Below are 18,474 nucleotides of genomic sequence, written 5' to 3'. Positions count from 1 at the left end.
GGAGCCAAATAATGACCATCAGGTGGGGCATAGCAGTGTTGGGACTAATGACATCCTCAATTCCAGCCATCACCTGGGCACAGCTCCATATGAGGCCTCTAGAAAAACATATCCTGGTCTGATGGCAACCCATCCCTAGAGACAAATACTTTGGTTCCTCGTTCATTCAAAAGAGCGCTCCGATGGTTGCTCAACCCACCGTTTTACGTCAAGGGACGCAGATGGACTCAATCCGATCCGGTGCGGATCACTACCGACGCCAGCACTCTGAGATGGGAGGCGCGTAATGGGGGACCGTTGCATACAAGGAAAATGGAACCCCGATTTGGTACCAAGCATCCTCAAGCATGAGCGATTAAAAGCCGTAAAGGAGGCGCTAGGAGCATTCCAACCGGCTATTCAGGATGCAGATGTCTGGATTCAGTCAGGCAACACCACAATGATGGCATACCTGAACAGAGAAGGGGGAACAAAATTGACTCGTCTAATGAGTCTGACAGAGATGACTTGTGGCCCAGAGGAAACATCAGGTCCTTCTCTGCCATACATCTGAAAGGAACCAACAACATGCTGGCAGACTTCTTAAATTGAAAAGCCATAATACAGAGAAACAACCTTCTCGTGATTACTCAAACCTGGGAGGTACCTGAGGTGGATCTGTTTGTGTCAAAAATAAAAATAAAAACGAAACTCCCAAAATTCTTCTCTCTGAACCCCACAGAGGGAAATGTCGGTCTAGATGCGTTCAACCAAAATTGGGCATACCAGTTGTGTTATGCATTCCCTCCAACTGCACCAATACCAAAGGTAGTACAAAAGATCAGGGAAGAAAGGGCAATAGTAATACTTATTGCACCCCGATGGCCCCAGAGACCATGGTTCAGATATTTGAAGAATCTCAATGTTCGACCATATCTATTGCTTCCAGACATGGCGGACCTCCTAACACGGGGGCCAGTCAACCACTCAAACCACAAGGTCCTAAAGCTCTCGGCCTGGTTCCTAAAAAGGGTGAGGTTACAGCGGAAGGGTTTGCCGAACAAGGTGATAGTTCAGCAGAAAACCTGTAACCAGAGCCATCTACGAGAGTGAGAAAAAAAGTTTGTCTTCTGGTACGGGAGCAAAAGAGACCCGGACAAGGGGACTATTCCAGAAATCTTAGATTTCTTACAAGAAGCAGCAGACAAGAGCATTTCCCATAAAACTTTGAAGGTCCAAGTGGCGTCCCTTTCTTCCTGTCTAGATATCAGGCTGGCAGAAGACCCCCTTCATAAGAACATTCTTTCTCTCATTTAATAAGAACCGGACCCGCGAAGTTCACCAGAAGCCCAACATGTGATCTCTCTACACCCTTTTAACCATGGGAAGAATGCTCTGATAAATACCTTACACTAAAAACAGTACTCCTAGTGGTGCTTGTGTCAGCGAGAAGAGTTGGCAAAATACAGGCTCTATCTATGATAGAACCTTATTGTCTGATTCAGACAGATAAAATAATCCTCACCCCAGACCAAGCTTTTCTACCTAAAGTTTTTTCAATGTTCCACAGAACACAGGATGTGGTTATATTTTTCCTTCCACGTTGAATGGATAGCATTAAAAGTGATACATGCTAGATGTATGGAAAATTCTTATAATTTACCTTGGACTAAGGATTGGCGAAAAATAACCACACTATTCGTTCTCCACGTAGGAGTCAACAAATGAAAACAGGCTCAAAGTATGATAGCCAGATGGATAAAGCTTGCTATTCAGGCAGCTTACCAAGTCAAAGCCCAATCAATAAGAGCTTGGGCATCCTCAAGCACAGAAAGGGCCGGGGCAACACCGGAGCAGATCTGCAGGGCAGCGACATGGTTGAGCTTCAATACCTTTGCAAGATGGGATGGGATCCACCAGCTGTCTAGTCAGGACCAGACATTCGGTCTCAAGGTGCTCCAGAATTTAATCCCTTCCCTAGTAAGTATTGCATGATACACCCTCTCAGATGCTGCTCTGGAAGACGATTAGAGAAAGCAGAGTTAGGTACCTGGTAACTCTTTTTCTAAGCAGTCTTCCAGGGCAACACTCCGTTCCCACCCTCAACAACAATACAAAACGGTTTTGCAGATTCACAGGCTTACTGAGGGTTCCTTTGGTGCTAGACTATTACTGAGGCACACTGGTGTGACTGAAATTTTTATAATGGTGGACTATTGTGTTTTTCAGGTGGAAGGAGCCTATCTCTAAAATGCTGCCCTGGAAGACTTCTTAGAAAAAGAGTTACCGGGTACTGCAGAGCAGTAAAAGTGACCTTGTTATTGACCGTAAACATTCCAAACAGGTATACCTGGAAAAGAAGTGAACACCTCTCCCACTGCCCGTGCCACCAGAACGGTGCTCTGCTCACCTGAAATTTCTGGCTGTAGTCCAGTGGGAAACAGACACTTCCGGGACAGACAGTCATTCTGGTCCCCTGCAAGGCTGGGCGGTTTCCCCTGCTGACCTCCATGGCATTACAGGAAGAAGGTCCTGCATGAAGGTTGATGGAAGGATCTAGAGAGATCTGCAGGAGACCAACACTCCCAGAACTATTGGTTTTCCAGCCGACTTCAGCCAGGGATTTCTCATGAGGGGCGCTGTGTTGTGGGAGAGGTAGGTATTCACTCTTTTTTAGATATGTCTGTTTGGAAGGTTTGTTGGTAATTACAGGATCTCTTTTAAACCCGATATGTCCAAAAACCACCCCGTCCACATGGTGACAACGCTGCGTGATTTCACTGCAAAAAAAAAAAAACCCTGGCTTGTCACTATGCTAAAGGAAGGGAAACCTAATGGATGTACTAGCAGGATAAACATGTAATAGATGTTACAGGTGGGACTCATGTACAATAATTGCTATGTTAATCCTAATTACAGACTGTAATGATTGGATTTGCTTATAGTTCTGCAGTGAGGTGCCCTAGGTTTGATGTCACTGCATTCTGTATAAAGTGTGCTTCCACTGTGCCTATATTGGGACACATCAGAGCTTTCAGTTAAAAGTAACTTCACTCCCCTGTGTCCCTTTTTGTTTTTTAATTTTGAAAGTGAAACTAAACCCATCGGTGTAACAGTTTTTAAAAAGGAAAAAGAAGCTGTTTTATTCCTTACATGCTGGGAATACTAACTGTCACATTTGCTGGTTCTCTCAAGTTCAACCAAATTGTCTAACCATCATAACTGATCACATGTACAGCATCATGGCAGTTGCAGATCAAACATAGGCGAAGATGGCAGCTTCCTTGGCTGAAAGAGATAGGACAGTTTAGTTCCGCTTTAAAGTGGTTGTAAGCCTCAAACATGAAATATGAACAAAGTATATCCCTCTAGCATGGGTGCTCAACCTGTGGCCCTCCAGCTGTTGCGGAACTACAAGTCCAAAGAGGTGTTGCAAACTGCTGACCGATACAAAAAGTGGTCACCTCCCCACCTATAACTGGTCTTGATAGTAAGGAGCACTGGAAGGGCAGACGCAGATCAAAAAGGTAATGGGATTTCCCTCACTACTTACCAACCAGCCAGCGACCAACCAAATTAACCTGCAAATACATGTGTAAGCTGCAGGCCACAGCAAGGCACCCTGATATCTGCAGATGGAGGACTCGTTTATATTGGTCAGGCAACGCACTGACACCTTTCCTGACATTGTGCAATGTGCTGGGTATTCAGTGTGATTCTGCCCCTTTAAGGAGGGGTGGGCTCCCTCCAGTCAACTGTCCTCCATCTATCCATTAAAGCGGTTGTAAACCCTATAAAAAAAAAAAAAAAAAAAAAAAATTTTTTTCCGGCAAGCTCCGGCAAACATAATTGAAGGTCCCCCAGACCTTCAGAGCGCATACGCCGCTCGCGCGAGCGGCTGCATGCACTGTAAATATCTCCAAAACCGTGCCGGTTTAGGAGATATTATTTGTACCTACAGGTAAGCCTTATTATAGGCTTACCTGTAGGTAAAAGTGTAAAAAAGCGGGATACTACCGCTTTAAGATTACATGTGCTCTCACTGTGGAGACTCTTTAAAGGTAGATTTAGGGTCTGCAGATATCAGGGTGCCTTGCTGTGGCCTGCAGCTTACGCATGTATTTGCAAATGTGTTTAACTAAACCCCTGTTTTAAACGCATACTGTTAGACCGGTTAATTTGGTTGGTCAATGGCTGGTTGGTAAGTAGTGACTGGAAATCCCCTTGCTTTTTTTGCGCTGACAGTTACATGCTTGTCTTTAAAAGTCAGAGACATGATGGGAATTGTTGTTCCAGCTACAGCTGGAGGGCCACAGGTTGAGCACCCATGCTCTAAAGAGTGTACTTGTCTCAATCCACTAAGTGTCATTTCTGTCCACTTCTTTGTTCCTCTTCTAAAAGCATAAGAAAAATAGTGACGGGGGCACAGCTGATTGACAGCTTTAGCTGTTCCTGTGTGCTGTGTGAAGGGGGGAGGGGGAGATGGGTCCCTTCTCTCCAATCATCTCTCAGAGCTTTCCTCATTGATCTAAGTTCAGCTCTCCGCCCCCTGCTTTTCAGAGCTGAGAGATCTTGTATAAACTCTGCACTTTAAATGTATGTAGGGGAATGACGACACTGGACCCCTTTCACACTTGTGCAACTTGTCATGCAACTTTGGACATCAGAGTTGCACTGCATGCCGTTCATCATGTTTTCCAATGATGCCAATTCATATATGCGCAACTTAAAGTTGCAGCAACTTCAAAGTAGTTCATGCACTACTTTGGTCCAACTTTCATGCAACTTGAGAGCCATAGACTTTAATGTTTTCCCTAAAGAAGTTGCATGAAAGTCATACCTGAATATTCTACAATGCAACTTGTGTGCAACAGTTTTCCATTAAAACTGGTCAAAGCCAAAGTCATATCCAGGTTGCACCCATCCAAAGTTGCACCCAAAGTCGCTGCAACGTTGGAAAGTCGTACAAGTATGAAAGAGGCCTTATGTAGGTGGATTTTTTTAATCTGTGTATCGCCTGAGGGCAGTCACCTCACTGGGTGTGTGTGTGTATATATATTATATATACAGTGGGTACGGAAAGTATTCAGACCCCCTTAAATTTTTCACTCTTTGTTATATTGCAGCCATTTGCTAAAATCATTTAGGTTCATTCTTCTTCCTCATGAATGTACACATAGCACCCCATACTGACAGAAAAACACAGAATTGTTGACATTGTTGCAGATTTATTAAAAAAGAAAAACTGAAATATCACATGGTCCTAAGTATTCAGACCCTTTGCTGTGACACTCATATATTTAACTCAGGTGCTTTCTATTTCTTCTGATCATCCTTGAGATGGTTCTACACCTTCATTTGAGTCCAGCTGTGTTTGATTATACTGATTGGACTTGATTAGGAAAGCCACACCTGTCTATATAAGACCTTCCAGATCACAATGCATGTCAGAGCAAATGAGAATCATGAGGTCAAAGGAACTGCCTGAAGAGCTCAGAGACAGAATTGTGGCAAGGCACAGATCTGGCCAAGGTTACAAAAAGATTTCTGCTGCACTTAAGGTTCCTAAGAGCACAGTGTCCTCCATAATCCTCAAATAGAAGACGTTTGGGACGACCAGAACTCTTCCTAGAGCTGGCCGTCCGGCCAAACTGAGCTATCGGGGGAGAAGAGCCTTGGTGAGAGAGGTAAAGAAGAACCAAAAGATCACTGTGGCTGAGCTCCAGAGATGCAGTCAGGAGATGGGAGAAAATTGTAGAAAGTCAACCATCACTGCAGCCCTCCACCATTCGGGGCTTTATGGCAGAGTGGCCCGACGGAAGCCTCTCCTCAGTGTAAGACACATGAAAGCCCGCATGGAGTTTGCTAAAAAAAACACCTGAAGGACTCCAAGATGGTGAGAAATAAGATTCTCTGGTCTGATGAGACCAAAATAGAACTTTTTGGCCTTAATTCTAAGCGGTATGTGTGGAGAAAACCAGGCACTGCTCATCACCTGTCCAATACAGTCCCAACAGTGAAGCATGGTGGTGGCAGCATCATGCTGTGGGGGTGTTTTTCAGCTGCAGGGACAGGACGACTGGTTGCAATCGAGGGAAAGATGAATGCGGCCAAGTACAGGGATATCCTGGACAAAAACCTTCTCCAGAGTGCTCTGGACCTCAGACTGGGCCGAAGGTTTACCTTCCAACAAGACAATGACTCTAAGCACACAGCTAAAATAACGAAGGAGTGGCTTCACAACAACTCCGTGACTGTTCTTGAATGGCCCAGCCAGAGCCCTGACTTAAACCCAATTGAGCATCTCTGGAGAGACCTAAAAATGGCTGTCCACCAACGTTTACCATCCAACCTGACAGAACTGGAGAGGATCTGCAAGGAGGAATTGCAGAGGATCCCCAAATCCAGGTGTGAAAGACTTGTTGCATCTTTCCCAAAAAGACTCCTGGCTGTATTAGATCAAAAGGGGCTTCTACTAAATACTGAGCAAAGGGTCTGAATACTTAGGACCATGTGATATTTCAGTTTTTCTTTTTTAATAAATCTGCAACAATGTCAACAATTCTGTGTTTTTCTGTCAGTATGGGGTGCTATGTGTACATTCATGAGGAAGAAGAATGAACTTAAATGATTTTAGCAAATGGCTGCAATATAACAAAGAGTGAAAAATTTAAGGGGGTCTGAATACTTTCCGTACCCACTGTGTATATATATATATATATATATATATATATATATATATATATATATATACGGTTTACATTCACTTTAGGGCCCCTTTCACACTTGTGTGACCTAAAAGTTGCGTGATTTTGTCACAATTTTGACTGGACTTGAAGCAATGCCGATGTCTATGGACTTCAAAATGCATCAAAGTTGGACCAAAGTAGTGAAGGGACTGCTTTGAAGTTGTTGCGACTGGAAGTCGCACAGATATGAACAGCACTTTTTAGAAATCTGACTTGTCATGCGACTTTGCAGCCCCAAGTCACACAACTGTGAAAGAGGCCTGAAGCTAAACTCTAGGCACAAAAAGTTTCATTAAAATATATTTTTCAATAGCCACAAAACATATAAATCCACTTTGTGTACCATATTAGTTTGCACACCCAGATATTACCTTGTAAAAGCAGTGACATGACTGTGTAGAAATAGCCTAAGCAGAGCTGTGGGAGGGATTCAGCAGGCTCCACCCACTGCAGGCTTCCTGCCCAAAACTAACTCAGGCATAACACCCAAGAGGCAGATGCATGATGGGATTTGTAGTGTCACCATAGCTGGGGTATGAAGGTTATCTACCCAACTATCATTTAGGTAGAACTTCAGCCCCAAATCCTGGAGACGTGTAAATAGATATACTTTGGTTCCAGATGTAATACTTTCTTTGTATTCCTCCCAACATAATAGGGTGCAGGATTCTGAGATCATTAGTACCTGGTTACATTTCTCCATTTCATTTTCTCGGGGCACCTTGGAAAACATCTTTGCTGATCAGCTTAATTTTCCATTCTGATATTTTTCTCTTATCCCTATGGCGCAGTGTTTCTTCTGTACTATTCCCATGTTTTTGGATTACTTCCACATGATTGTTCTACTGCTGTCCCTTTTCAATAAACAAGCAAAATATATATACATGTCCCTTTTCAATGCTGTATAAAATGTTAAAGGGCTATTTCTATTTTTCTTTTCAGTTCATATGCGGGATCCCAACAATCAGCTTCATGTCATAAAAAACCTAAAAATTACTGTCAACAACATTGTTACTCAAGCACCTTTACAAGCAGCAATCCGCAAACTTCTGAATGATGTTGTCTCATCCAGCCAACCTGCTGAAAGTTTGGTACCAAATGTGATTACTGCTGGCGATTATGACCTTAATATTAGTGGTAAGCATGGAGCTCTGTTGGCAATTAATATACAACATGCTAGGTGTTTTGTTTGCAGTTTTCCCTTTTTTCAAAGCAATAAATCTTGACTTCAGCCTAAAATGTTTACTATTTGGACACAATAGGAAAGATGTCGTATGTCACTCGGGTTTTATTGCTATCTTTTTTTGGAAAGATTTCCTATCACTTCCTGCTTCCTGTGGGGGTGACATGCCATGAAGGAATATAAATCTGACTTACTCAGCTAATATCTTCTCCCATTAGAGATGTTTCCCTTTTTGAAGGTCTCTTTCCCCCTGTAACTGGCAGAGGAAATGGGGACACACATAGTAATAATAATCTGACAGTTTTTTTTTTTTCCATTTCCACTCAAAGCAAAGGAAAGCATTTTGGCTTGAGTTGGGTTTAATCTTTGTGCTGAGTGTGGCTCTTCTTCTTTCAGCTCCAACACAGGTTCCTAATTCTGAAAATTACATGGGTGTCATTTTATATATTGTACAATTTCGTTTATACAGACATAAAAGTAACCTGTGATGAAGTCCGGTTATCTTTTGCCATATATATATATATATAGGAAAAAGCGTCAAGCGCTGCTACTCTCCATAGACTATGAAAATCCTTGTGTGGCTTGGTGTCTGGATGTTGTGTGTTTTTGTTGTAAGGCAAGCTCCACAATGTGCAATGTAGGCGCTTCATCTATTGTATGCCATTGTGAACCAGGTAGAGTTCAGGTTCTACCTGAAGAACTTTACACCATTAAGTCATAGCTATATTTTGGTTTTCTGTGAATTCTAGTAGTTGGCATGATGGTTTACCATGACTGGTAAAAGGGTAAGTTCATACTTGCTCATTCTCTGAAAAGCGATTGAATGGCAGTTTTCATTGGGACTAATGTAGAGCAGTTATGAACCAGACATTTGACTGTCATTTGCAGGGTGGCTCCATTTACTTGAATAGGCGAGTTTGACAGATGGTGCCACCTGTTATTCTTAAAGAGGTTGTAAACTCGCATTTTTTTTTTTTTCACCCTGCAAGAGAAAGACATAATGAGCTAGTATGCATCGCATACTAGCTCATTATGCAATACTTACCTTAGAACGTGCCCCCGCCGTGCCGCTCACTCACCTCTATGACGAGCGACATGTCCAGTCGCCTGTCTTCCGGGATCGCGGCATCCGGCCATCTGATTGGCCGGAGCCGCGGTGACGTCACTCCCGCGCGCGCGAGAGCCGACAGGCACGGCACTCTGAAGGAACGGCACGAGCGGCCGTTCCTTCAGAGCGCATGCACCAGTGACGTCACTGGCTGCATGTAAGGTAAATATCTCCTAAACGGTACATGTTTAGGAGATATTTACAGTACCTATAGGTAAGCCTTATCATAGGCTATCATAGGCTTACCTATAGGTAAAAGTTGTAGAGGAGGGCTTACTTCCTCTTTAACTTACCAAGTTAAATTTGCTGCAGCGCAAAATGCTGCAGCACGTGAACAGCCCCCTACCTCTGTATGGTAGGCTAGGTGGGCAGTGTTAGTTAGGCCATAGTTTTGTAAGACATCAATCTTGTTTACCTTCTTTTGGAAATTTTTATATTTTAGTGGATGTTGGCATTCAATTGCATTGCTTTTTGATGCTGGGACTCCCTGTTATACATTTCATAAATTCAAACATTTTCTGTGCTTTTGTGTAGAACTGTATTGTAGGCAGGTTCTTTATCACATTTAGCAATTGAGCAAAGTAGCTGTCTAGACATTATACTATGCATTGTGTAATAATATGAATGGGGTTCCCATTATTCAGTTGTCCTTTTTAGATGACAGTAGAACCCCTCAAAGCGGTATACTGTCAGGTTTTAAAAAAAAATTGCACTCGTGCTGAAATTGTAGCTCTGATAGATGTAGAGCAGTAAATGTTTAAATAAACCAGTCAGGTTAATCAGGATGTATAAATTAACTTAAAGGAGAATTCACTGCATGTTACGTATTTAGGGTGTAACATCGTACGGGTGAGCCGTTAGAAGCACCAGATGGCGGCGCGGTCTGTTAAAAAAAATAAAATAAAAGACGCTATGATTGTTTTTATATGACAGGGAATTGTGGGCAGAAAAAGAGCTGCAGGCATCATTCAGATATCCCCACTCAAAGTCCAGGATGCCCTATGATGTCTTTGGGCGGGAAGTGGTTATTTGGCGCAGTTTTGTTTGAAGCGCTGCCCAAATATATGAATGGGGACGCTACAGGTTCCACCTATCTCTGCGACAGAAGGACTTGTAAATCTCAATGGAGCACAAGAGCTTTGATGTCACTGCACTTGTAGTCCATTGATACTTCCTCCAGCCCAAAGACTGGACTTCTGTATCTCGGTACAAACCCACAGCTGGAGGAATTGTCTGTAGACCTGAACATTGCACCCACAATCCAGACAGTTCACATCCTCTATGCCAGGTCAAAACTTTTGGGAAACTGCAGCAGTTTAACAATAGGAAAGTGATACTTTTCAATATTTAAAAGTGGTAGTAAAGTCTCATTAAGAGACTGAAGAAAGTGCCCCTCTGCTAGTTTGTCATATTGTACTATATGGCATTCACTATATGTGAAATAATAAAAAATGCAAACAAAGAAAAAACCTTCCTCGGTTTGTATGACCTGCTTTTCCATGTGTTTTTGGAAGCATGTAAAAACACAAAATGTGGTGCAATCCTTTTGCCTTTTGTTGTGGTGTAGGAATGTTTTTAGCATGCTGCATTTTTTGCACTGCATGAAAATGTGTTCTTTTCTGGTGTGCTGAAGAATACATATATTGTATACTTTTATTATGCTTTGGTATTAGACTCGATTCACACTAGCGCGACTTGTCAGCCTGACAAGTCGCGCTCCCTCGCGGTCCATTGACTGCTACAGGACCCGTTATAATAGAAGCGACACAAGTCGCTCCGACTTTAGAAAAAGGGTCCTGTACTACTTCGGGGCGACCTCGGAGCGACTTGCATAAACTTCCATTATGTGAAGTCCATCCAAGTCGCTCCGAAGTCATGGTGCATGGGAATGCACAAGTCGCCCCCGAAGTAGTACAGAGTCGTGCCACCCCAGTGTGAACCGAGCTTAAGGGCAGATTGTGTTCAAATGTTTCTCAGTACAACACCAAGTGATGTTGAATGTGTTTATAGATGAGCCTTTCTAAACCTTTTTTTTACTCCTGAGGAATGCTTGAAACTATTTTAAGATCACGGGGAACCCCTGTCAAAAATGATTACAGCTCACGATTAATTAGCATGATCAGTAATTTGTACAATAAGTAACACCTAGGCCAGATCATTGTTAACCACTTAAGCCCCGGAGGATTTTCCTGCTAAACGACCAGAGGGTATTTTGCGATTCGGCACTGCGTGACTTTAACAGACAATTGCGCGGTCATGCGACGCTGTATCTAAACAAATTTGGCGTCCTTTTTTTCCCACAAACAGAGCTTTCTTTTGGTGGTATTTGATCACCCGTGCGATTTTTACTTTTTGCGCTATAAACAAAAAAAGAGCGTACATTTTGCAAAAATAGCAATATTTTTTCACATTTTTTTTATATGAAATTCCCCCCAAAAAAAATGTAAAAATCAAAATTTTTTTAAATTTTCGGCCAATTTGTTTTATGCTACCTATGTTTGGTAAAAAAAATCGCAAAAAGCGTATTTTGATTGGTTTGCGCAAAAGTTATCGCGTTTACTAACAAAGGGAAAGATTTCTGTCATTTTTGGTGTTTTTTTTTTTTTAACGTGTAATGGCGGCGATCTGCGTTTTTTTTTTTTTTTTTGCGGTACTGCGACATTGGGGCGGACAGATCGGACCCTTGACTGACATTTTTGACACTTTTGGGGTTACCAGTGACATTTCTACAGTAATCAGTGCTATATATATGCACTGTTACTGTAAAATTGCCTTGGTAGTGAAGGGGTTAACTTTATTTGGGAGGGAGGGGCTGTGTGTGTCCCTAGGGGCGTGATTCTTACTGTGATTGGCTGTGGCTCTAGCTGTAAGGACACTGATCAACGGATCTACATACTAGATCCGAGTGATCAGTGTTTTTACAGCGAGGAGAATGACAGGTGGCTTGTTTACACATGCTGCCTGACATTCTCCTTCTCCCCCGCCGATCGCCGAGTGACCGGCGGACATCGGGTCCGCTGGTCACACGCGCGGGGGGTTCCGTGACCGCGCGGGAGCGGGAGCGCGCCTCCGCGGGCGCGCGCTCGCTCCCCAGAGCCTCACAGGCGAGCGACGTAGACCTACGTCACTCTGCCTGTGAGGGGCCGACTGCCGCAGTAAATATACTGTGAGCAGTCGGCAAGCGGTTAAAGGATATCTGGGGTCACAGCACACACTTTCATTTTATAACTTCAGCGATGTAATAGCCATACAAATAGTATTTGACATTCCTTTATAAGGAATCTCCTTTCATGTTGTGATTGCTGCCTGTCTTCTTGGATTCCTGCAAGTTTTGCAGCTTCTCCTCTGCTGTTTATTTTCCATTTCTAAGGACTTCATGCAGTATCCCATGGCACCTTCTTGCCTGTAAGCAGTGATTCCTGTACTGATTCCACCTTCTCCTCTCAGCGCCTTTGTAGCTCAGAGGCAGGTCTGTGAATTCTGTGTTGCAGGAGTGCAACTTACAGGCTTTCGTGAATACAGAATTTAACATTAATGTGTAGGGGCATCACGAAGTAAGTTTACAAACTTCAAGATCGTTCACGTTTATATTAATAGAAGTAGGCTAGAAAATGTGGAAATTAATATATGAATTTACATTGTGACCATAAATATGCCTTAACACCCACCTTCTGTATGCAACATTTTTTTTTCAGTAATAAACTTAACTTAAAAATAAATAACATCAAAACCATAAAAACAGTGAAAACTGTGGTGTGCGTTAACATTAATGGTCAGCACTGATATGATAGTGGAAAATTGCCCTTCTGTTGGTCAGCTTTGCTTGGGGATCTTTTCTCCATTGTTTATTGCTCGCAAAACTACTAGCAACCTCGGGAAGAAACTGTTTCTCGAAACCCTAGTTGAGAGAGGCTGCGGTATACATGCCTATCCCAGCTCTTAAAGAATGCACCTAAACTGCATTTTGCAAAAGCGTTTAGGCACATCAAGCATTTTGGCATTCATTTTATTGGCCAGAAAATATTTTTTTTTTTCTGGCCATTGCAATGAATGTTTAGACGCCTCAAGCTCTTTTTCTGCCCAAAAGATCCTCTCCTAATAAGCCTGTAAATGCCTCTGTATGAATGGCCTAACATAAAAGTGCATTTTAGAGGCTGAGAAAATGTAAAAATAGCATTTATTACAACTAATGCACGAGCCTGAAAACACATCTGTGGTCAAAGTCTGTTTAAAAGGTAGAACCCCTGTGAGGTATTACTGCTATCTGAGGCTCACTTAGAGATTTTCCTTCATTTTCATATCAGGTAGTACGTTGTCCTGTTTGGATAGCTAGTGTGGATGCTGAGCTAGCATGGTTGACGGTGCCCCCCCTGCGCTGTCTGACCATACTGCTTAGCAGGAGATGAAAAGATCCTTCCTTCTTTTTGCTTGACAGTACTTGTCAACATTCTCTTGCTCTAGACAAGTGCAGTCACTATGTATGCATGTCGGAGGGGCAGTGGCATTGACACTGCCTGGAAAAAAACAAACCCCCCCGACTGCAAAGTGTGCTCACAGCAGAGAGGGTGGGGCAATCACACAAACTAGACCAGTGCTGATGACCTAAGCCTGTGCATTGGGCCAACAGATGGGGTTTCTTGGAGGGAAGGAGCGAACAGGCAGTAAAGGCAGAGATAAAGAAGCGATTTACTGCACAGTTGAGGGTTTCTATTACCAATCAGAGCTAAGCAGTCCTTTGTTAATCATTAGGCCCCTTAAACTTGGTCCTTGTCCATTTCGAGCAGCCTAACAGTATGGATGTTTTGTTCCGTGTTTGTTTTCTTCTTCCTGACTTAACATACCAATGCTAGGCCCATAGGCAGGCACATGTAAACAGACGTGTCCATTTACATACAACTACCTCAAATTCATCACATTTAGGTCCAGAAATACAGAAAAAGACAGACCTTTTTTCGTTATTTCTTTTCTTTTTTTTGGACCGGATGTAAACATACTCACTTCGTTTAACTCTGCCTGCCCATGGACTTCATAGAGCTTCCATTCCAGATCTGCCTGAAAATCCAACAGATGGATCTGGACTGATGGGTCTGAACATGTGAAAAGACTTTAGACCAGCAGGTAGGTTTTCATTAAACGTAACTTTAAAAAAAAAGGGTTGCTGTTAAAGAGTTTCATTACTTGCTGTCTGGTAAAAAGGTTGTCCCCAGCAAAGTGAGTAAACGGAAATGACTGCCCGACATAACTCGTCAGAGAAGGACTTGTTCTGGAGGTGCAGTTTTTATTATTTTGTTGCGCACACTGTGCAGTTGTGCAATTAAACCTTATACACTCTTAATTTAAACTAGAAAGTACAGCCTTTAAAATACTCCTGCCTAAAATCATATATTCCAAAATTAATTCAGAGATTGACCCCCCCCCCCCACAATCTAGCTGCTAGGTCTAATGTATTATCAACACACCTTATCCCAACTTCATTTGAATATGACCAGCACAGTATTTCTTAAAACAATTCAAAGAGTGCACCGAATTCCAACCAACTGTGACTGACTAATCACAATTGTGCTCTATTATACTTAATAAAGTGCTTTATATTGCAAAAACTGGGGTGATTTTTCAAAACTGGAGAGTGCAAAATTGGATGCAGCTCTGCATAGAATTCCGTCAGCTTCCAAGTTTTTGTTAAAGCTTAATTGAACAATCTCAAGTTAGAAGCTGATTGGCTACCATGCAGAGCTGCACCAGATTTTGCACTTTCGTTTTGCACAGTTTTAATAAATCAACCCCAAGGTGTCCATGATAATCGCTTCAGTCGTGTCCATTCAAAGTGTCACACTTCTCAAGGTTAATGGTGTGCGTGTGTGTTGTAAAGGAAGGCCAAAACAGTGCTTTTGTCAAAAATGCAGATCTCTTCCAGAATCCTCCAACCACCTTAACTTCTCCACTGGATGGCGCCAGTCACCCATATAATATATCTTTATGGCTCATGGACAATAGAGGACACAAACCAGGGCATACATCATCAAATTCCTCTCTATTTAAAAACCTTTGTAAAACTGGCACCACAATAAGCCAGCCAGCCGCATATATAGTACAAATAGCCTCTGCTTCACTTTCTCCTGGGATCCAGCATTTGTTCCACAATGTAGGAAGTGACGTCAGACCAGAAATCCCGCTGGTATTGCTCAGTTCCCTTTTCTCCTCTTCTGCATTCTCCCATCGGCACTGTCCTCCCCTTCCTACGAATTCCCCCTCAGCAAACTGTACGTCCATAGACACACCAACATGGCTCAGCCACACCCTCTGTTCTCTATTCACAAGATTTGACTGACAGCAGCAGGAACCCATGGCTACCACTGGTCTCCACGTGTCCTGTAAAAGCAAGAATAGAGGAAAATAGCTGCTGCAGATTGGGCAGCGCTGGATCGGTAGAGGAGGCCGGGTAGGTGTTTAGAGGGGGGGGGGGGGGTGCACAGCAAGTATTGGGATATAATGCAGAGAATGTATTTGGGTAAAACATGTTCTGACTTTAGAACCGCTTTAACCACTTCCTGCCCAGCCTATTGTCAAATGATGGCTGGGTGGATGTTAAGACGTTCTACCGGAACGTGCCTCACACATGGCTGTGGAGCCACACTTCAGCGTGATCGGTCACCAGCTATATCCATCAGACACAGCCGATGACTGATCAGTGTGTCAGTACCATGTGATTGCTGTGACTAGTCAAGGCAGATCACATGACAATTGTAAAAAATGAATGGCTTTGATTCATGTCATGGTGTACAATTGTGTTGCTAGCTGTGATTGGTCAAAGTGATCACGTGGTACAGACAGGGCCAATCACAGCCTATCTGTACCATGTGATTTAGCTGTGGCTAATCACAATAAAACACACCGAATTATTCAATTTCATTCAGTAAAAATGGTTGCTTACACCAATCAAATTCACTGGTATAAGAAAAATTTGTAAAAAAAAAAAATCCTGATTATTTCCTAGAGTAGTACAGTGTTAACTATGGTAACACTGTGTATTGCTTTGGTCACATATTATTTAAAAAAGGAAAAAAAATTCACAAATTGAAAAAAGTGTTTACATACTGTCACCTGTCAGTGTCCCTGATTGCCGCCACACCAGTTATATGATGACGCAGTACTGCACTGATGACAGTATGTAAAAACAAAATTGTGGAAAAACTTTTAATTTCTTTTCCAAAGATTTGTGACCAGAAATTTCTACTTCAAAAAACTTGCCAAGCCTCTTACTAAATACATGGGGCTGCCTACTTTCCAAAAAGGAGTAATTTTGGGGTATATGTACTGTCCTGGCTATTTCGGGCCTCAAGAAATGAGATAAGCCGTCAGTACATCAGGATTGATCAATTTTCAGATTCTATACACCATAGTTTGTGGACTCTATAACTTTCCTACAGACTAAATAATATACACTGATTTGGGTTATGTAGCAGTGTACAGTTTGGCCTAAATGTATGAAGAAATATTATTTATTTGCTAAATTTTCGAACAGAAATTAAGAAAAACGCATTTTTTTTTTTTTGTCTATTTAGAAAAAATAAACCCAGTGGTGATTAAATACCACCAAAAGAAAGCTGAAAATTGGCCTGGGCAGGAAGGTTGTGAAAGTGCCCGGTATTGAAATGGTTAAGGAGCGCTTAGTAAACATCTGCTGCTAGGGGATTTGTAATATAGTAAGGCTGTGATGCAATGGTGGGCATGACAAAGCTGTGTACTATAATTTGAAATGTCCCATATGAAGTCCTAAAGATGACATAAACACATTTTGCACATACTGACTAAATTCAAAATTCTAATGGCTGGGAGGAATTATTATTATTATTTTATTTTTTTATGTTTTTCCTTCTTGCATGTATAATTGTTTTCTTTCAGTTAGTTGTAAATGGCAGCTAAATTTGCTTCATGAAATTTTAATATTTTTGTGTTTCTTTTGCTTACCATTTGGATTTGGTGAGTTTTGTGTAGGCTTGGTATATATTCGTAGAAAAGCTGAAGGTTACCAGTATACCTTATGTTTTAAGATCGGTGGCATATTTGTTTTATAAAGTTACTTTGCATACTTGTTTTCTACTTTTAAGTTTATTTTGTGTATTCGCATTTAAACTAGTAGAATAGTGAACCTGTCAATCTGGTAGGATGCTGATGTGCCCTAAGAGGAGGACCGTAACAAGGCGACATAAACATGCCTTTGTATGTGCATCCTGGGAGCTTCTTATTTGTGTGTACATTTGTACATCTAGACCAGGGGTACTCAAATGTAAACTTGAAAGTCCACTTACCAATTTTCCATTCAGTCCGAGGTCCAGGAAAGTCAAATTCCAAATACAGAAAGCCAACAACAAAAAAAGGCATTCCCCAAAACCTTTGAACTATACACCAAAAAATGACCTAACAAATACACAACCAATATGTGAAATATGACACTGTTTGATCCATAGATAGGAGAGACTGCAAACAGAATTTTGTGTCTTTTAGCTCTTCTTCCCGTCAGCCTGATTTATAATTTCAGCCATTGTGCTGGCAATGATGGAAAACAAATATATATGTGCTTGTAAAACAAATCTATAATTTTAACTATACAGAACTACAGAAATGTTTTTAAAAAGATTCATGAATTTCACCTGCATATCCACTGAAAATATACAGCAAAAAATAGTTTGTACTACTTGTTAACCACTTGCCGACCGCCGCAAGTACATATACTGCGGTGGTCAGCCCCGGCCAGGCAAAGTGACGTATATATATATATATATATGTCACTAGCCTGTCACCGGCTTGTGAGCCAATAGCGGGCGTTCACTAAGGAGTCAGTGCGTGTGACCAGCGGACCCGATGTCCGCCGGTCACTCGGCGATCGTCGGTAGAGAGGGAGAAAGGTGGGCGGCTAATGTAAACAAGCCGCCTGTCATTCTCCCCTGTGTAAAAATGGAGATCAGACGGTTCTACTATGTAGAACCGTTGATCTCTGTTTTTACAATAGTAGACATGTCCCATCACAGTTAGAAACACGCCCCTAGGACACACTTAACTCCTCCCTCTCCAATACAGTTAACCCCTTCCCTGCCAGTGTCATTTTTACAGTAACAGTGCATATGTATAGCACTGATTACTGCAGTAATGTCACTGGTAACCCCAAAAGTCTCGCAAAAAAAAAAAAAAAACGCAGATAGCTGCCATTACTCGTTAAAAAAAAAATACCAAAAATGACAAAAATCCTTCCCTTTGTTAGTAAACGCGATAACTTTTGCGCAAACCAATCAAAATACGCTTGTTGCGATTTTTACCAAACATATGTAGCATAAAACAAATTGGCTGAAAATGTTAAAATATTTTGATTTTTAACATTTTTTTGGGGGAATTTCATATAAAAAAATGTGGAAAATCTATTTTGCTTTTTTTTTTTTTTTCCTTCAACCTGCTGGCTA

At 42.0% G+C, this 18,474-nt stretch overlaps 1 protein-coding gene across 2 annotated transcripts in view; it reads left to right on the top strand.

Moving 5' to 3' along the window:
- Positions 1 to 18,474, top strand: part of TRAPPC8 (trafficking protein particle complex subunit 8) — a 220,570-nt gene that overhangs the window by 6,595 nt on the left and 195,501 nt on the right. For both annotated transcript variants that reach the window (XM_082259743.1, XM_082259742.1), the window contains exon 2: positions 7,671 to 7,865. In XM_082259743.1, the coding sequence (XP_082115869.1) occupies positions 7,671 to 7,865 (195 nt within the window). The remainder of the gene's footprint in view (positions 1 to 7,670; positions 7,866 to 18,474) is intronic.

The sequence above is a fragment of the Pelophylax lessonae genome (genome assembly GCF_965119305.1).
Source record: "Pelophylax lessonae genome assembly, chromosome: 5".
Taxonomy (NCBI): domain Eukaryota; kingdom Metazoa; phylum Chordata; class Amphibia; order Anura; family Ranidae; genus Pelophylax; species Pelophylax lessonae.
Note: the sequence above shows the minus strand (reverse complement) of the source record. Positions and strands in the feature narration are given on the sequence as shown.